The 16,996-nt window shown below is 42.6% G+C and overlaps 1 protein-coding gene across 1 annotated transcript in view; it reads left to right on the top strand.

Moving 5' to 3' along the window:
- LOC142492191 (cysteine-rich secretory protein 2-like) overlaps positions 1–15,900 on the top strand; it is a 52,718-nt gene extending 36,818 nt beyond the window's left edge. The window contains exons 6-7 of the mRNA XM_075594864.1: positions 2,719–2,807; positions 15,750–15,900. Of these exons, the coding sequence (XP_075450979.1) occupies positions 2,719–2,807; positions 15,750–15,781 (121 nt within the window). The 3' untranslated portion in view covers positions 15,782–15,900. The remainder of the gene's footprint in view (positions 1–2,718; positions 2,808–15,749) is intronic.
- The last annotated feature ends 1,096 nt before the right edge of the window (positions 15,901–16,996 follow it).

The following is a 16,996-nucleotide window of genomic DNA, read 5'->3' as shown; positions in this document are numbered from 1 at the left end:
ACTGCAGCCGGCAAGGACAACTACAAAGGAAAAGTGACATCAGCTAATGGATCTGATGGTCAGGGAATCTTTACAGAAAAGCCTCCTGTTTCAGGTAGTTCACGATTGGTATCCGTGAAGTCACCACAACTTTCCTCTGAAGGCTATGACGTGTAGAAAGGTGGTATTAATGTAGGTTTCACATGTTTTGCTTCAAAAGGAAAATGTGCCATGATCTGTGGTCTAGGACACGGAGCTCTTCAAAATCAGTCGTTTCAAGACTTGTGGTTGTCTGTAAGAGAGCAAGTGTGGTTCTGGAAATATTTCTTTCAATCAGGTATCTTTGTGGAAAAGAAAGAGGAACAAGGGCACAACTCAAAGGGGCCTATTCCATAAGCCTATTAAAAAAATCGCTGGGCTGTTTACGTCGCCAATTTTTTGAGCGTTGATATCACGGTATTCAGAAAGCCTCGATTACCTGCGATAGCAAAATTCCCAAAACGGGCAGCTAGTCGTCGACGTGATGATCGCCTCTCTCAAAAGGGCTCACCAGGTGATTTGTTCCAGCTGCAGAGAGCTGCACAGAGAGAGTCGCCTCTCCCTGCGCATATATCTCGCCAGCGATCAGAACATTTTAATATAAATTTTAATACTAGTGTAGATGAGCAGGGTCTCCCCGGAGCAGAACCACGTTGATTTCAGGTCCGGGGACCCCCTGCTCCCCTAGATACAGGCCCTGTTATGGGGTGCCGGTGCCATTTTTATTGCATGGGATTCATGCCGGGGGTCTCCGGTGCTGATATTAATGGGTATCAGCTCCGGAGACTCCCGGCATCAATCCGATGCAGGAGAATGCAGGAAAAATGCATTTTTTCTAAGTGTTCTCTCGCCGCCTTCTCAGCAGGTTCTCCACAGCCTCATGCCTACTTGTCCTGGCGTGAGAATTTTGGGAGAAACGCGCCATTCAAGAGCCATGATTAGCCTCGATAAATTAATCGAGGTGGGCGATTTATGCCTTTATCGCCCACTTATCGAGGCTTACAGAATTGCAGCTGGCATTTTGGGCGAAAATGCCTTGATAAATGGGTTATGAAGGCTTATAGAATAGGTACCATAGTTTAATTAAAATATATATATATATATATATTGTATTGGTGACCATATAAAGGGATGAGTTACACATGTACAAAATGTATGTTCTTTTAAGCATATCATGCCATAGTCAGCATGATGTTACCTACAGACAGGATACCTACTTTATCTGTATTCACCACACAATTCAGGAGTATACAATTCAAAAATCCTTCACCTGAGTTGTGTACTTCATAAAATACACACCGTGCCTTAATGGTGGATTCTACATAGACAAATCAGGACAAACAGTAAGAATAAGAATGAATATTAATTGCTACAATCAGAAAAAAAACCAGGTACGGCAACACTTGTATTGCCCCAATCAAAATATCGAGGACATAAGAGTAACATTTATCATAGGAAATTCCAGAATACAGTGAAAAACAGGAAAAACATGGCAATATAATTGTATCTAAACCTTTGATACATTAAATACGGGGCATACAGTGTGTTTGGCAGACAATTTATGTCTCATTATACTATATAGATTGTATTGTTATATCTTCACTTTAATGCAAACATTTTATTTACTGTATTTCTCCTCTCAAAGCCCATGTGGGTAGCGGGAGGGTTTAACCATTCATTACCTTAATGATATTATCCGCTAAGGTAATGAAGGGGTTGACTCAACCCGCAACCCCCCCCCCCCGCAAGGCCTAAACACCCAGTAGTTAACCCCTTAATTTCCTTAGCTTTTAGCAGCTAAGGTAATGACGTTGCCTATAAATGCATTTTTATTGCATCTGATTGATACTGGGGGTCTCCGGTGCAGATATTAATTGGTATCAGCTCCGGAGACTCCGGGCATCAATCCCATGCAGGAAAAATGCATTTTTTTCTAAGTCCCTCTTGCCGCCTTCTTAGCTGCTTCTCACCAGTTTCACGCCAACATTTTCTGGCGAGAGGAATTTGGGAGAAGATCGCCATTCTAGAACCTCGATTAGCCTCGATAACCTAATCGAGGCTACTAGAATTGCAGAAATCTAAAAACCTGCCGATAAGGTACTTATTGCAGCTCACTTGGCAATGTGTTTTGCACAAGATGAAAAAATGGCGATTAATGCTTTATCGCCCACTTATCGATGTTTTCTGAATCGCTGTAGTCATTTTTGGCCGATAACCGCTAAAAAGCCTCAATTGTTGGTTATGAAGGCTACTAGCATTGACCCCTAAAGGGATCAATTTAACCTTATATGTACGTATAATTTTATTTATATACTGTAGCGCCAACCATGTCCACAGCATTACAATAGCAGGTGAATACATTACAAGCAATGGGAATAAGTGCAACAGGTAAATGACAACATAAGGCTAAAGGAGACTCTGTTTGCAAAATACAGATGTAGCTGCCTGTTCTCTACCACTTACCTTGCGAGTCGTGCACAGCAAACTCTCCAATGCCGCGAGATTCCAGCGGCCAGACTAATGGCCCATAGGATTAACCCAGCGGGTTTCTTGTGCTGTATGAATCAAGGAATCACATAATAACTGTGATTGATGTTTACTATTGTTGAATACCACACAGTCAAATTAGATATTAATTTCACATACTATATTATTCTGTAAATGTCAATATCATAACCAATGTCTCTTTTCTCAAATTAGTGGAAATCTGATGCATAGGATCAATAAGCCTTATACTGAAGGAACCCCTTGTTTTTCATGCCCACAAGACTGTGATGAAGGTTTATGCAGTAAGAATATTTTTTTTCTTCACATTATCTAAGTAATAATTCTCAAGAAACAGAGCATTACAAGGTAATAAGGACATGGCTGGGGCAATTGAAGGACCAAGGTAAAGCCAAGGCACGGTATTATTGGCCAGTAATGTCCTATTCTTCTGAGATTATTACTACTTAAAGTCTAAATGCATGTTTATTTATAATAAATAATAATGTAGACACTTTTGTACAGGCAGTCCTCGGTTATCCGACACAATGCGTTACTCAAAATGGCGGTGGATAGCGAAACGTTGTAAAGCGAAACACGTTTTCCCATAGGAACACTGTTTAAATGAAAGGTTCCGTTCCTGAAGGCATTTTTAATGCTAAAATACACAAAATATTTTACGCAGGCAATAATATATGCAGCACACACAAATTATATAGTGTATATACTGTATTATATATATATAACATAATAAATAATATATTATATAGTATAATATAATATTATATAGTATAATATTATATATATATATATATGCTCTTACGACGCTTTGCAACATTGTTTATGTGAATGTGTGTATATACACATACACACATACACAACGTTGCAAAGCGTCATAAGAACGTTGGATAAGCCGTTTTGGCGTTGTAAAAATGAATATAGGTATGCATTGCATAGCGTTGGATAAGCCATACGTTGTAAAGCGAAGCGTTGTAAAACGAGGACTGTCTGTATTGTCATTGCAGAGGGGGATAGACAGCTCTAGGACGGTGTTAAAGTGCTACACAGAGGAAAGCGGATAAACAATATTGTAGAATTGGGGAGAGAGTCTTCGGAGATACTCTTGTTAGTGTGCACACTTAAATCGGTGTCTAATAGGGAACAGTTAGACTAAAAACCTTTTAATAAATCAGAGTAATGAAGATAGCTAAAACATAACATTTATTCAATTCTACAAATAAAATAATTGGTACATAGAAATTATTAAAATCAAAGAGGGGAGATGGTATATACTGGGATGTGACCACTGTTACTAGGATCTGGCCCTGATATACAGTGGTAGAGGTCTTAGAATATATATTAAAGAAGTTGCTAGCAGTATCAGTAATGTGACTCTACAGATGAGGTATACTAATTCATCAAGGAGCATTAGTATATTTAATGTACCTTGGATACATAACCCAGGTTCGTGCCTGTGATTGTATTTGTATTGTACTGTATTTGTATTGTATTTGTCTGTCTTTATTTATATAGCGCCATAGTGTACATAGCGCTTCACAGCAGTAATATATACGTGACAATCAAATAAATAACAAATAATATAAATAACACATAAAGGGGAGAAGTGCTTCAGACATTAAAGTAACATTTAGGAAAAGGAGTCCCTGCTCCGAAGATTTGCAATCTAATTTGTTGGTAGAAAGAACGTACAGAGACAGTAGAAGGGTATTCTGGTAAGTGCATCTGCAAGGGGCCAAGGTTAATGTATTAGGTGTTAATTATCAGCCATCGAGCTACTCATATGCTTCCTTAAGCAGGTGTGTTTTGAGGTGGGTCTTAAAGGTGGGTGCTAGTCGGGTATTGATTGCAAGGGTATTCCAGAGGTGTGGGGCAATCAGTGAAAAGGGTTTAAGGCGGGAGAGGGCTTTAGATACAAAAGAGGTAGAGAGAAGATATCCTTGAGCAGAACGCACGAGTTGGGATGGTGCATAGCAAGACATTAGGACTGAGATGTACTGTAAGAAGGAGCAGAAGAGTGCAAAGCTTTAAAAGTGAGGAGGAGAATTTAGTGTTTGATACAGGATTTGATAGGAAGCCAGGAGAGGGATTTCAGCAGGGGAGACGCTGAGAAAGATTTCAGAAATAGTAGAGTGATTCTGGCTTCAGCATTTAGGATAGACTGTAGGGAAGACAGGTGAAAGGCAGTGTGGCAGGACGGCCTGTAGCCGAGGTCAGGGAACAGTCCACACGTGTAGTTTCAGGGTAAATGAAAACGTTCAGTGGCTTTATTTCTCCACAGCAAAATAACATGCGGGTACACTGTCCCTTTAAACAAAGCAGATCCTGCTCCACAGTGGGAGAAACTGACTAACACAGCAGACCTATCTAGCAGGCAGGCTGGCTGGCTAAACCATAACCAAACCTTAAGAGTCTTTTAAGCAGTCATGCAAACAAATGAAATAAATCTTACTTTGGCTGCAGTAAGTATTGTGCTGTATCCGTCTGGCTAGCAGCACATATATCCATGTGCTCTGGTCTGAGAGAGCCAGCTAGTCACAAGATCCTTATCTACCTTGCTGGCTCTCAGGTGTCAGCTTACTTCCTGACTATCTAACTTCCACCTGAGTTAACCCTTATGAGTGCTGGATGAAGCACTCAGACATATGTCTCCCAGGCGTAACTGATAGGAGTTGACTTCACTCTGTCACATACCTCCCCTGTTTGTGTGTGGCTAGTGTCCCACACGGCTGAAGCCCGACCCTCCACTCCTTCTCTTGAAAAAAATCAGCATTTCCATGGTCCTTTCCAGGTCTATGCTGAATATCAAAAGAGAAGGGTTGGAGGCCATATACCACCTGGTCAACCTTGAGTTTTCATCCTTCATGGTGTTTAAACACTTCAAGGGCGCATGGTGAGTGACCAGGGTGAAGTGTACTCCGGCAACATAATGTCTCAAGGCCTCAATTGCCCATTTTATCGCAAGGCACTCCTTCTCAATAACAGAATACCTCGCTTCCCTTGGGAACAGTTTCCGGCTGATGAACAGTATGGGGTGTTCAACACCATCAAATTGCTGGGACAGCAGTCCTACCTCTGAGGCATCCGTCTGGATGATGAAGGGCTCTTTAAAATCTGGGCTCCGAAGAGCGGGGCCCTCTGACAGGCACTTTTTAAGCATGTCAAAGGTGTCTTGGCACTCCCAATACCATTTAACTTGGGTCGGGGCACTCTTTTTTGTCAGATCTGTTAGGGGTGCAGAAATTTTTGAAAAATTGGGGATAAACCGCCTGTAATACCCTGCTAACCCCAAAAGGGCGCGGACCTGTGTCTTTGTCTGTGGGGTTGGGACTTCCTTTATGGTGGCCACCTTGCTCGCTAGTGGCCTTACCATCCCTCCCCCAACGGCATAGCCCAAGTACTTTGTAGTGGATTTACCCAGGGCACATTTTTTTGGATTTGCAGTGAGCCCTGCTTCTCTTAAGGACGTTAGGACTGCCATTAAGCTTTTTATATGAGACTGCCAGTGTCTGCTATAGATGACAATGTCATCCAAGTAGGCCGCGGCATATGCCCTATGGGGTCGTAGTACCTTGTCCATTAACCTTTGGAACGTGGCTGGAGCCCCATGTAACCCAAATGGCATAGTGACGAATTGGTATAAACCGAGAGGGGTGGCGAAGGCAGTTTTGCATTTGGATTCTTCCGCTAGAGGTATCTGCCAATATCCTTTCTTGAGATCTAGGGTGGAGATATACTCTGCTTTACCAAGCGAGTCAAGCAATTCATCCACCCTAGGCATTGGGTATGCATCAAATCTGTATACAGCATTTACCTTTCGCAGATCCACGCAAAACCTCACCTTCCCATCTGGTTTAGGGACCAACACTATAGGGCTACACGATTCGTTGTGGGACTCCTCGATCACGCCCAATTCCAACATGTCTATTATCTCCCTCTACCAGGTCTTTTCAGCCCTCTGGCAATCTATAGGGACGGGACCGTACTTTTACGCCAGGTTCTGTCTCAATCCTATGGGACACTAAATCAGTCTGCCCTGGCAGCTCAGAAAAAAAATCTGGGAACTGGTCACATAATTCTAGTAGGTCTGACCTTTGTTCCATTGTTAACTACCCTCCCATGGGAACCTGATGGTCATTGTACGTACTACCCTTTGGAAGCTGTGGACCTAAATCCGTCTCTCCTTCCCGAGGGTGGATGAACAGCGATCTCATCGTTTTCCAGGGTTTCAGGAGGTTCACGTGGTAGATTTGTTTACCCTTCCTGGACCCTGGTTGAGAGATCTCATAGTTCACCTCCCCGGTACGGCAGAGAACTTGGAAAGGACCCTGCCACTTCGCAAGGAGTTTAGTCTCTGATGTCGGTAGTAGTAGCATCACTTGGTCCCCAGGTTGGAAGACCCTCAAGTGAGCATTTTGGTTGTACTGCCTCTCTTGACGTTCTTGAGCAGATTTGAGGTTTTCCTTAGCAAACCGACCAATCATGTCTAGGCGGTTTCTAAGGTCTATGACATACTGAAGGGTATTCTTGGAGGGGGAGGGCTCCTCCTCCCAGGATTCCTTCAGTAGGTCGAGAATACCCCGAGGTTGGCATCCATATAGGAGCTCAAACGGGGAGAAGCCTGTGGATGATTGGGGAACTTCTCGTACCGCAAACAACAGGAAAGGGAGAAGTTCATCCCAAGCTCGCTTTTCAGTGTCCACAAACTTCCTAAGCATGGTATTTAAAGTACGGTTAAAACTCTCTACCAATCCATCAGTCTGAGGATGGTAGACTGAGGTCCGGACGGATTTTACCTCCAATAACTTCAGGACATCCTGCATTAACTTTGCCATGAGATTTGTTCCCTGCTCAGTTAACATTACTTGGGGAAGTCCTACCCTAGAGAACAGTTCTAACAGCCTGTGAGCAACCTGTTTAGCAGTGGCTGATCTCAGAGGGCGGGCCTCAGGATATCTGGTGGCATAATCTAAAACAACGAGTAATAATTTATGTCCCTTCGCAAAAGGGTTCTAAAGATCCGACCAGATCTACCCCAATTCTCTCGAATGGGACGGCTACCAAGGGCAGAGGGACCAAGTCGGCTTCTGTCCTTTTTGGCTAGTTAACTGGCATTCAGGACATGTCTCACATAGTTTCATGATGTCACCATGTATGCCTGGCCAGTAAAACCGGGACGAGATGCGGTCCGTGGTCTTATCTCTGCCCAAATGACCACCCCATGGGAGAGTATGGGCTAGGGTGATCACTGTTTTAATCAACCCTTTAGGGACTAGCATCTGTCGAATGACCTCCCCTGTTTGTGTAACCTTATTCACACGATATAGGATGTCAATCATCAGTTCAAAATGTGGAAACACTTTTACACCTTGTTCATCCATTATCTTGTTGTTGACCTGTACCACCTTCTCATATGTCTAGCCAGAGCTGGGTCCTCCCTCTGCCTCTGACGGAAGTCAGGAAGATCCAGGTCTGGCAAAATTCCCGTATCTATCTGTTCCCCACCGTGATCATCCCCGGCCATGACCTGCAGTCCTTTGGGCTGACTAATGTTACCAAGAGTCCCAGCCTTTCTTAACCAGTCCTCTTTTTCTGCACGTCTCTGTTTACGTGTCTTTGGGACGTGGTGTCTACGGGGGAAAATCTCAGGGGAAAAAGGAAACAAGTCTCCGGGCTTCTCCGGCACCAGAGAAGTAGGCTCCGTAGGAGATTGGGCCAAGAATGTTTTGAAGTAGGGCCAGTCTCGGCCAATTAGAACAGGGGCAGGTAGCCAGGGAGCAACTCCCACTAGTAGGCTAGCCTCTTGATCCTTGATACGCAGTAGAACGTTTGCCGTCTGGTATCTCTTTGTATCCCCATGGATACATTCGATATTCCAAGGAGAGTCATAAGATAGTCTGTTGCTTGGAATTAGGCCCTCTAGGATCAGGGTTTTTCCAGATCCCGAGTCCAGCATGGCTTTTACTTTTTTCCCCTCCAGAGATGCTGGGACTAACCACGGATTGTGGTCCCCTTGGAGACAAGCTGTGGCAGTGGTTCTGCCGTATGAACAGTCCATCTCATCATCTCCTGAGTCCGCAAAATCGGTCATCAGCGGAAGCTCTCGACGGGGCTCGGTGTTTGGACCTCTCCGCTGTTGGATGGGATCCTCCCTTCTGGTTGGTGGGGTTATCCTCTCCACCGGATGTTATTTATTTATTTATTTATAAAATATTTTACCAGGAAGTAATACATTGAGAGTTATCTCTCGTTTTCAAGTATGTCCTGGGCACAGAGTAAAACAAATAAACATGGTTACAAGTACAGTTACGTAAGTGAACAAGGTAAACATTATATACAAGACATTGCGTGCACAGTTAAAGAAAATATATATTATGAGCGTATGAAACAGTTACAGACCAGATTAAAGTGTGAGACAGCCTTAGATTTGAAAGAACTTAAGCTGGTGGTGGATATGAGAGTCTCTGGTAGGTTGTTCCAGTTTTGGGGTGCACGGAAGGAGAAGGAGGAACGTCCGGATACTTTGTTGAGTCTTGGGACCATGAATAGTCTTTTGGAGCCTGATCTCAGGTGATAGGTGCTGCATGTGGTAGGGGTGAGGAGCTTGTTCAGGTAGCTGGGTAGCTTGCCCAGAAAGTATTTGAGGGTGAGACAGGAAAGGTGAACTTTGCGCCTAGACTCTAGTGATGACCAATCTAGTTCTTTGAGCATTTCGCAGTGATGTGTGTTATAGTTGCATTGGAGAAATAAACGACAAATTGAATTGTAGAGGGTGTCAAGTTTGCTAAGGTGGGTTTGAGGAGCCGAGCCATATACTATGTCTCCATAGTCAATAATTGGCATTAGCATCTGCTGTGCAATACGCTTTCTGACCAGGAGACTTAGGGAGGATTTGTTCCTGTAAAGTACCCCTAGTTTGGCATAGGTCTTGGTTGTCAGGGTATCAATGTGCATCCCGAATGTTAAGTGGGAGTCAAACCATAAGCCCAGGTATTTAAAACTAGTGACAGGTGTTAGGGTGGTGTTAGCGTTGGTTCTAATCAGGAGCTCAGTCACTGGAAGCTTTACAAATTTAGTCTTGGTCCCAAATACCATTGTTACAGTCTTGTCAGTGTTTAAAAACAGTTTGTTTTGGGAAATCCAGTTTTCGAGTCTCAAAAAGTCAGACTGAAGTATGTGTTGAAGGTCAGAGAGGCTATGGCTGTGTGCATACATGATTGTGTCATCTGCATACATGTGTATTGAGGCTTCCTTACAAGCTGTGGGAAGATCATTAATGAACACTGAGAAGAGTAAGGGCCCCAGAACAGAGCCTTGCGGGACACCACAGGTGATATCCAGGGGGTTGGAGTTAGAGCCTGAGATGGACACATGTTGGGATCTTCCTGATAGGTAGGACTGAAACCAGTTTAAAGCATGTTTCCCTATTCCAGAGCTCTGGAGTTTGTTAAGCAGGATAACATGATCAACTGTGTCAAAAGCCTTTGCAAAATCTAGGAATACTGCACCAGTGAGTTGTCCCCGTTCCATTCCACACTGGATTTCATTGCAAACGTTTAGCAGGGTAGTTACGGTGGAGTGTTTGGGACGAAACCCAGACTGGAATTGGCTAGGAAAATTTGTCTTGGTGTAGAAATCGCTTAATTGGGAGTGGACACATTTTTCCATAACTTTGGATAGAATTGGGAGACGTGAGATTGGCCTGTAGTTTGAGACAGTGTTTTTGTCCCCACCTTTGAAGATTGGGACAACTCTGGCAGTTTTCCAGGTCTTAGGGATATGGCCTGCAGACAGGAAAGAGTTGACTATGGACGCAATTGGTTTGGCAATGGCTGGGGCACCAAGTCGTAGGAACCTAGATTGTAGTAAGTCGGGTCCACATTGGCTGCTTAGTTTTAGTTTGAGGAGCGCTTGTGTAATCTCCTCTTCAGATACTGGGCTAAATTGAAAAATTGTGGGCAGTGTTGGGAGGGGGTGGGACTGTAGGGATACTCCCAGGATGAGATTCATGTTTGGGGTTTGTGCTGCGTTTCGCTAATAAGTTAGTGGCACACCCCACAAAGTAATCATTGAATGCATTTGCAATGTCAGTGGGGTTTGTCAGAGTAATATCCCCCTTAGTGATATTACTTGGTTGTTGATGGTTAGGAGGCTGGAATATATTGTTGATAACCTTCCAGAAGTTAGCTGGGTTTGATGTATTTTGGTGGAGATTGTCAGAGTAATATTGTAATATTATAATATTGGGTGACAGGAGTCCAGGTTCTCGGGGAATACTGTGGGTGGCGGCCTCCCTTGAGTGATCCAATGGCCTCGGAACCGGGACGGGCGTCTCTGCGGGAGTTTGTACCAGGAACCCTCCGAGATGGGAAAGGGTCTTCCGATCGGGTTGACTGGATCTCCTGAGCTGGCGGGTTGTAGACCCCTCGATTGTCTGCTCTCCTGCCTCTAGCATCACCTGAAGCAACTGGTGTTTGCACAGACCGTTCCCGCTGAATCCAGGGAAAATGCAGCGTGTCTTTTTACCCAGGACCGGGAGGAGGGGGGCAGTATCTGTATGAACTGCTCGAGCACAAACTGTTCAAGGATCTCTGCCTGGGTATGCTTCTCCGGTTGTATCCACCTGGTACATAAGTCTACTAAGTGGTTGGCTACGACCCGGGGTCTGTCTCGGTTTGTATATTTGACTGTCCGGAACCGCTGACGGTAGGCATCTGGAGTAAGGCCTAGGCGATCCAGAATAGCAGCCTTTAGTTGCTGTTAGTCCATGACCTCGTCTGCTGGAAGAGCCTGGTAGGCTGCCTGAGCTTCTCCTATGAGGAGTGGAGCCAGAGTCGTTACCCAGCGATCAACTGTCCAGCCATGGGCCGTGGCTACCTTTTCAAAAGTGAGGAGGAATGCCTCTGAGTCTTCGGTTGGCTTAATTTTATGCAGCATTACTGGTGGGTTATTTGGAATCTCTGGTCTGCCTGGGGCTCGGCCTTCGACCAGCAGTTGGAGTAGCTTTTCCTCTCGCCGGGCCTGTTGCTCATCTTGCTGGGCTTGTTGCTCTGCTTGCTTGGCCTGCCATTCTATTTGCTGGGCCTGTTGCTCAGCTTGTTTCACTGCTTCACTGCTAGCTGTTGCTCAAGGAACTGAGGAAAACATTTCTCTAATTTTTTTTTGTGTGGCCCTTCAGATACAGGGGCCGTCCGTCATCCCACTTCTGACACCACCTGTCACAGGACGGCCTGTTGCTGAGGTCAGGGAACAGTCCACACGTGTAGTTTCAGGGTAAATGAAAACGTTCAGTGGCTTTATTTCTCCACAGCAAAATAACATGCGGGTACACTGTCCCTTTAAACAAATCAAATCCTGCTCCACAGTGGGAGAAACTGACTAACACAGCAGACCTATCTAGCAGGCTGGCTGGCTAAACCATAACCAAACCTTAAGAGTCTTTTAAGCAGTCATGCAAACAAATGAAACAAATCTTACTTTGGCTGCAGTAAGTATTGTGCTGTATCTGTCTGGCTAGCAGCACATATATCCATGTGGTCTGGTCTGAGAGAGCCAGCTACTGCTAGTCACAAGATCCTTATCTACCTTGCTGGCTCTTAGGTGTCAGCTTAATTCCTGACTACCTAACTTCCACCTGAGTTAACCCTTATGAGTGCTGGATGAAGCACTCAGACATATGTCTCCCAGGCGTAACTGATAGGAGTTGACTTCACTCTGTCACAGGCAGGAAGGCTGGTTAGCAGGAGGTTACAGTAGATGAGATAGGAGAGAATGAGGGCATGAGTCAGAGTTTTAGCAGTCGGGCAACAGAGGAAAGGGTATATCTTGGTAATATTGCATAATATTGGTTTATTTCAAAATTAACTGGAATGGTTTTGGGGAGCCTGTTGTTAGTTCACAGTTACTCTTAAAAAGGGGTATATTGATACACTCAGGGTAATACTGTGCTAAACGAGCTATTATAATACTATGCAGGGTTGGCAACAAATAAACCCTTTAAAACCCTGTTTAATTGCTCAGCACACATCTTTGCAAATACTATCCTAGTAATGCCCAGTCGTCTAATAGAATTCGGTTTCTGCTTACTGTTGCTTTCAGAAATATCACGGTTAATGATAGATTAGTTAGAGTGGTGAATAAAATATATTTATACATCTTCAAGCCTTAAAAGTAAATGGTGATAGGAGAGGAGATGGCTTCAAGTAAGACAAGTCTAGGAGCTATGAGATGCATCTGGAAGATATGGTCCAAGACTAGAGAAAAATATAATCTAACATCCTCTCCTTCCCTTCTTACTCCAATATTTGGCAACCTGGATTTCCCTCCTGGCTGCGACCCTAAAGATTTCAAACAATTCAAAGAGGTCAATATAAAAATGGTGAAAGATCTTATGGAAAAAGGAGTGATACTGTATTCCATGATATACAAACAAAATTTCACCCGCAACAGTTCCCACTATTTAGCTTTCCCCAGATCAGACACTTCCTAGCAACAATCTCGCAAACATCAAAGTTCTCAAGACTAACAAATTTTGAAAAGCTGAGTGAAATAGGGACACATCAAAGAAGTCTGATCTCTGAGATTTATTCGGGGATATCACGGTCAGCAATAGCCATCAACCACAGTTATATGATAAAATGGTCTGAAGACCTCAACATAGAAATAGATAGAGAGGACTGGGAGGACATGTGGGAATCAGTTTCTAAAACATCAATTTGCACAACTATAAAAGAAAATATGTACAAAATTCTATTTCACTGATACTTAACCCCGAGTAGGCTGAGCCACATCTTCCCTGGCCTACCAGATCTTTGCTGGAGAGGCTGAGGCCAGAGAGGAGACCTGGTCCATATCTGGTGGTCTTGTCCCCAGATTCAGATAATCTGGAAGATGATCTGGACTCTGATTCAGGAGGTTACTGGAGTGGAGGTGCAGATGGACCTTATGTCCTTTTTATTTGCTAAACCTATCATGGATAGCCCAACCCCTCTAAGGAAATTAGCCTCTTTCATTCTTACAGGAGCACACTGCTCGATAGCAGCGGCTTGGAAAAAAATAAAAACCACATCTAAACAAATGGTAATCCGCAGAGTTAACGAGGTCAAACTTATGCAACACCTGTCAGGCCTCCTCAACCAAAAACTGGAGCAACATTATAAGGTTTGGGATGCATGGCATGGGCCCTGTTGAATCAGACCCAAAGATCCACCTTTAAGATTTACTAATAAAGTATATATTCCCTAGCTGAGAAAGGTCTGGAGGGAGGGGTGGCTGTGGAGAAGAAGGATGGACACACCCTATCTGCCACCCCCCATACCCAACCACCCCCCACCTACCCCCTCACCTTTCCTTACTCTCCCTATCTCTATCTTCTTCCCCGATTTAAAACAAGGTGTGTTAGAGACTATGAAAAGACCCAACTTTTAAGGAGAAGCACTTGAATATAAGGGAGCCCTAGTGATCAGGAAACTGTGTGAAAATTTGGAAGTTCTTGGCTATATTGTATAAAGTTCAATGTATATTAGATGCTCTCAGTTATTGTTCAGTCTCAATGCTGCTATCACCAAAAAAACAATAAAAATATTTGTAATAAAAAAAGTAAATGGTGAGTATCTACTGTAAGTGCTTAAGCACTCAATAAAGTTAGATGAAGTCATATTTTCATCTGAAAAAGGGCTTTAACTACAGTATAATGGATGTTAGTGCTAATGATATGCAAAAGAGCCATTCCCCATAACAAAGCATATTCCCAATTGTCCATTAAAGTTAAGACAGGCATTATTTAAGTCATACCTAGTGGTCTCACGTGACATATAACTCCTGAAATATGCTTTAAACAACACATGGAGAGATACCTGTGCACAAAACTGAACACACCTGAGATACCTGGGATATACAGTATGCATATCCCAATTAGTATAAAGTATTTTCCAGATATTTCAAATGTGTTCTGTTTTGTGCACAGGTATCTCTCGACATGTTTTAAAGGTGTGTTTGAGAAGGTACATAAGTCACTTGGGGCTCCATTAAAATAGGACTCTTATTGGTATAGCAGATTACAATGTAGTAGATACAGGGGTGTGGAAACTGGGGGGCACACCCTCCAGGGGGGTCGAGATTCTCTTTAGGGCCTGCAGGGTTTAGAGATGCCCCGCGCGCTTCCCTAAGGCATTTCAATTAAATGCTGGGGGAGCAGGGAAGGTTTCTGTAAACTTCACTTACCTTTACTTCACTTACCTTTGCTGAGACGGCTTCTGGAAATGCATGGCAATGCAGAGTCAAATGATGTCGCCGTTTCATGTGACACACGTTGCCATGACAACGTAACATTGTGATGTCAGAACGCCTGAGCCAAGATAAGGAGGGGGGCGTGAGGAAGGGGGGGAGAGAGCCAGCCGGGGGCGCAGGGGAAATAGATTGTGCACCCCTGCTGTAGAAAATGGAAGAAGAACGCTTCAATAGGCAGAGAAGGATGAGGATGTATAATAATAATACAAGTGCAAGAAACATGAAAGCGTGATGGTTGGTATGTACTTCTGAGGGTGTATGGAGCATTCAAAATGAGTCCAGGCTAAAGAACTTTGCGAATCTGGTGAAATGTGCTGTCATTTTTGAACTCTGAAAAATGTACATTTTTGTAACGTTTGCAAGGCGTTTGCCCTGTAACTATAACCACAGCCTGAAATGTGGGTTTTGCTGGAGAGGAAGCGTGAGAGAGCGAAGCCCATATTTCAATTCTGGTTCAATTATAATTAAAAATGTAGAATTCCGCTTCGACGTTGCAATTTTTATTAAACTTGTTCAGCTAAAAGTTTCTAGCACACATTTTGCTTTCATTTTCTAACAAATTCAAAAGTTTGAATGAATCTATATTTGACCATATTGAGTGACAGATTAAACAAATGTAACATACAGTAGTCATCCATATCTACATACTGTACAATGTTATTGCCCCCAAAGCTTTCAATGTACCTGCATTGAAAATTAAGACTGCATTCTATCTTGACATAAATTATCCAGGAGACTGCAGATTAAGCATTTGGTTTGACTGCTTTTACATGTTAACAGATAAAAGCATATACTGACCAGAACCCTAGATCAAATTGCATGTACTGATCAAATATATATATGAAAAAGTGCAAGTTTTTGTATATAATATATTGTAAAACAAGGAATATATTTGAGACCATAATAATAACAATCATGGTAATTATGTCCTTTTTTTTTAGAGCATCATGCAGGTGTAAATTCAAAACCGTGATCAACAAACGAAGATCGTATGAAGATTATATTGACTAGCACATTTTACTTTGCTTCATACTAAGTGGATGAATAAAATTAAGTATTTGACACAGATAGATTACTGACAAAATTATTGAATATGTGCTTATAAAATTAAACTGTTAAAATTAAACTGTATTGTGATGTTAATTTTTTAACCTATTCAGTTGTGGTAAAAAAAAATGCAACAAAGGGGTTAACTTTAATTTTCAAAAATACCTACTTTTCTCTGTCTCATGTGAGATCAACTGGGTTAACCTGATTTTTTCCTTAATAGGCCAATAAAACAATGATACAACACTATTTGTATAGTGACTGCTGAAAGTGTGAAGGTGACAAATCCTTACAGATTTAAAAATGTATGCTAAATAAAATCTGATGTAATTCACAAGGATAAAAATTATAGATTAAACTAAACCACAAAGCCACCCATTACAAATGAATGGTTTGGGGGAGGTGTCGATAAGAAGTAGAAATACTTTAGCCTTGTGTGTGTGTGTAGGGGGGGGGGTGAGGGGAAGGGGGAGAGGGCTGTATGCTGGATTATTAGTTCAAAAAAATATTTTCAACAGGTCTTCATAATGTTTTGAACCCCACACCCCCAAATACAAATCACAGTATGCCACCCACCTCATAAAGTACAGTATAGAGTGCATGACTTGTGTAGAATTTAAAAGCTAGTGATTGATTCCCAGAATAGCAAAAATTGTTATGCAAGCCCATGTCGAGAAACAAAACAAAAAAAGTTTTTTTTCTTTTTTTTTTCAGACTTCAAATTACGCCTAAATACGATGACACGCATATGCGTTTCAACAAGGTTCCAATGAGACATACACACATGCGCATAAATGTGATAACATGCATATGCGTTTCAACAAGGTTACAATGAGACATACACGCATGCGCATTAAATAAAAACAGTATGAAAAGAAGAGCAAGTCTAGAAAAATTATTGATTAATAAATAATACATATAGCAATGTGACACGCATACAGTATGCGTTTTAGCAAGGTTCCAATCCGCATGAGCGGAAAAAATATTTTGTACTCGGACGCGACGTTATATTTTTGTAATACTGTAATTATTTTCCCTTTATTATCCTGTATACAGTACAGTATGTGTCCTCATATTTTTTTATGTGTATGGCTAAGGAGCCTCAGACTACTATATACAGTTTTAACTCGTAACGTTAATC

This window comes from Ascaphus truei, chromosome 4 (genome assembly GCF_040206685.1).
Source record: "Ascaphus truei isolate aAscTru1 chromosome 4, aAscTru1.hap1, whole genome shotgun sequence".
NCBI lineage: Eukaryota > Metazoa > Chordata > Amphibia > Anura > Ascaphidae > Ascaphus > Ascaphus truei.
Note: the sequence above shows the minus strand (reverse complement) of the source record. Positions and strands in the feature narration are given on the sequence as shown.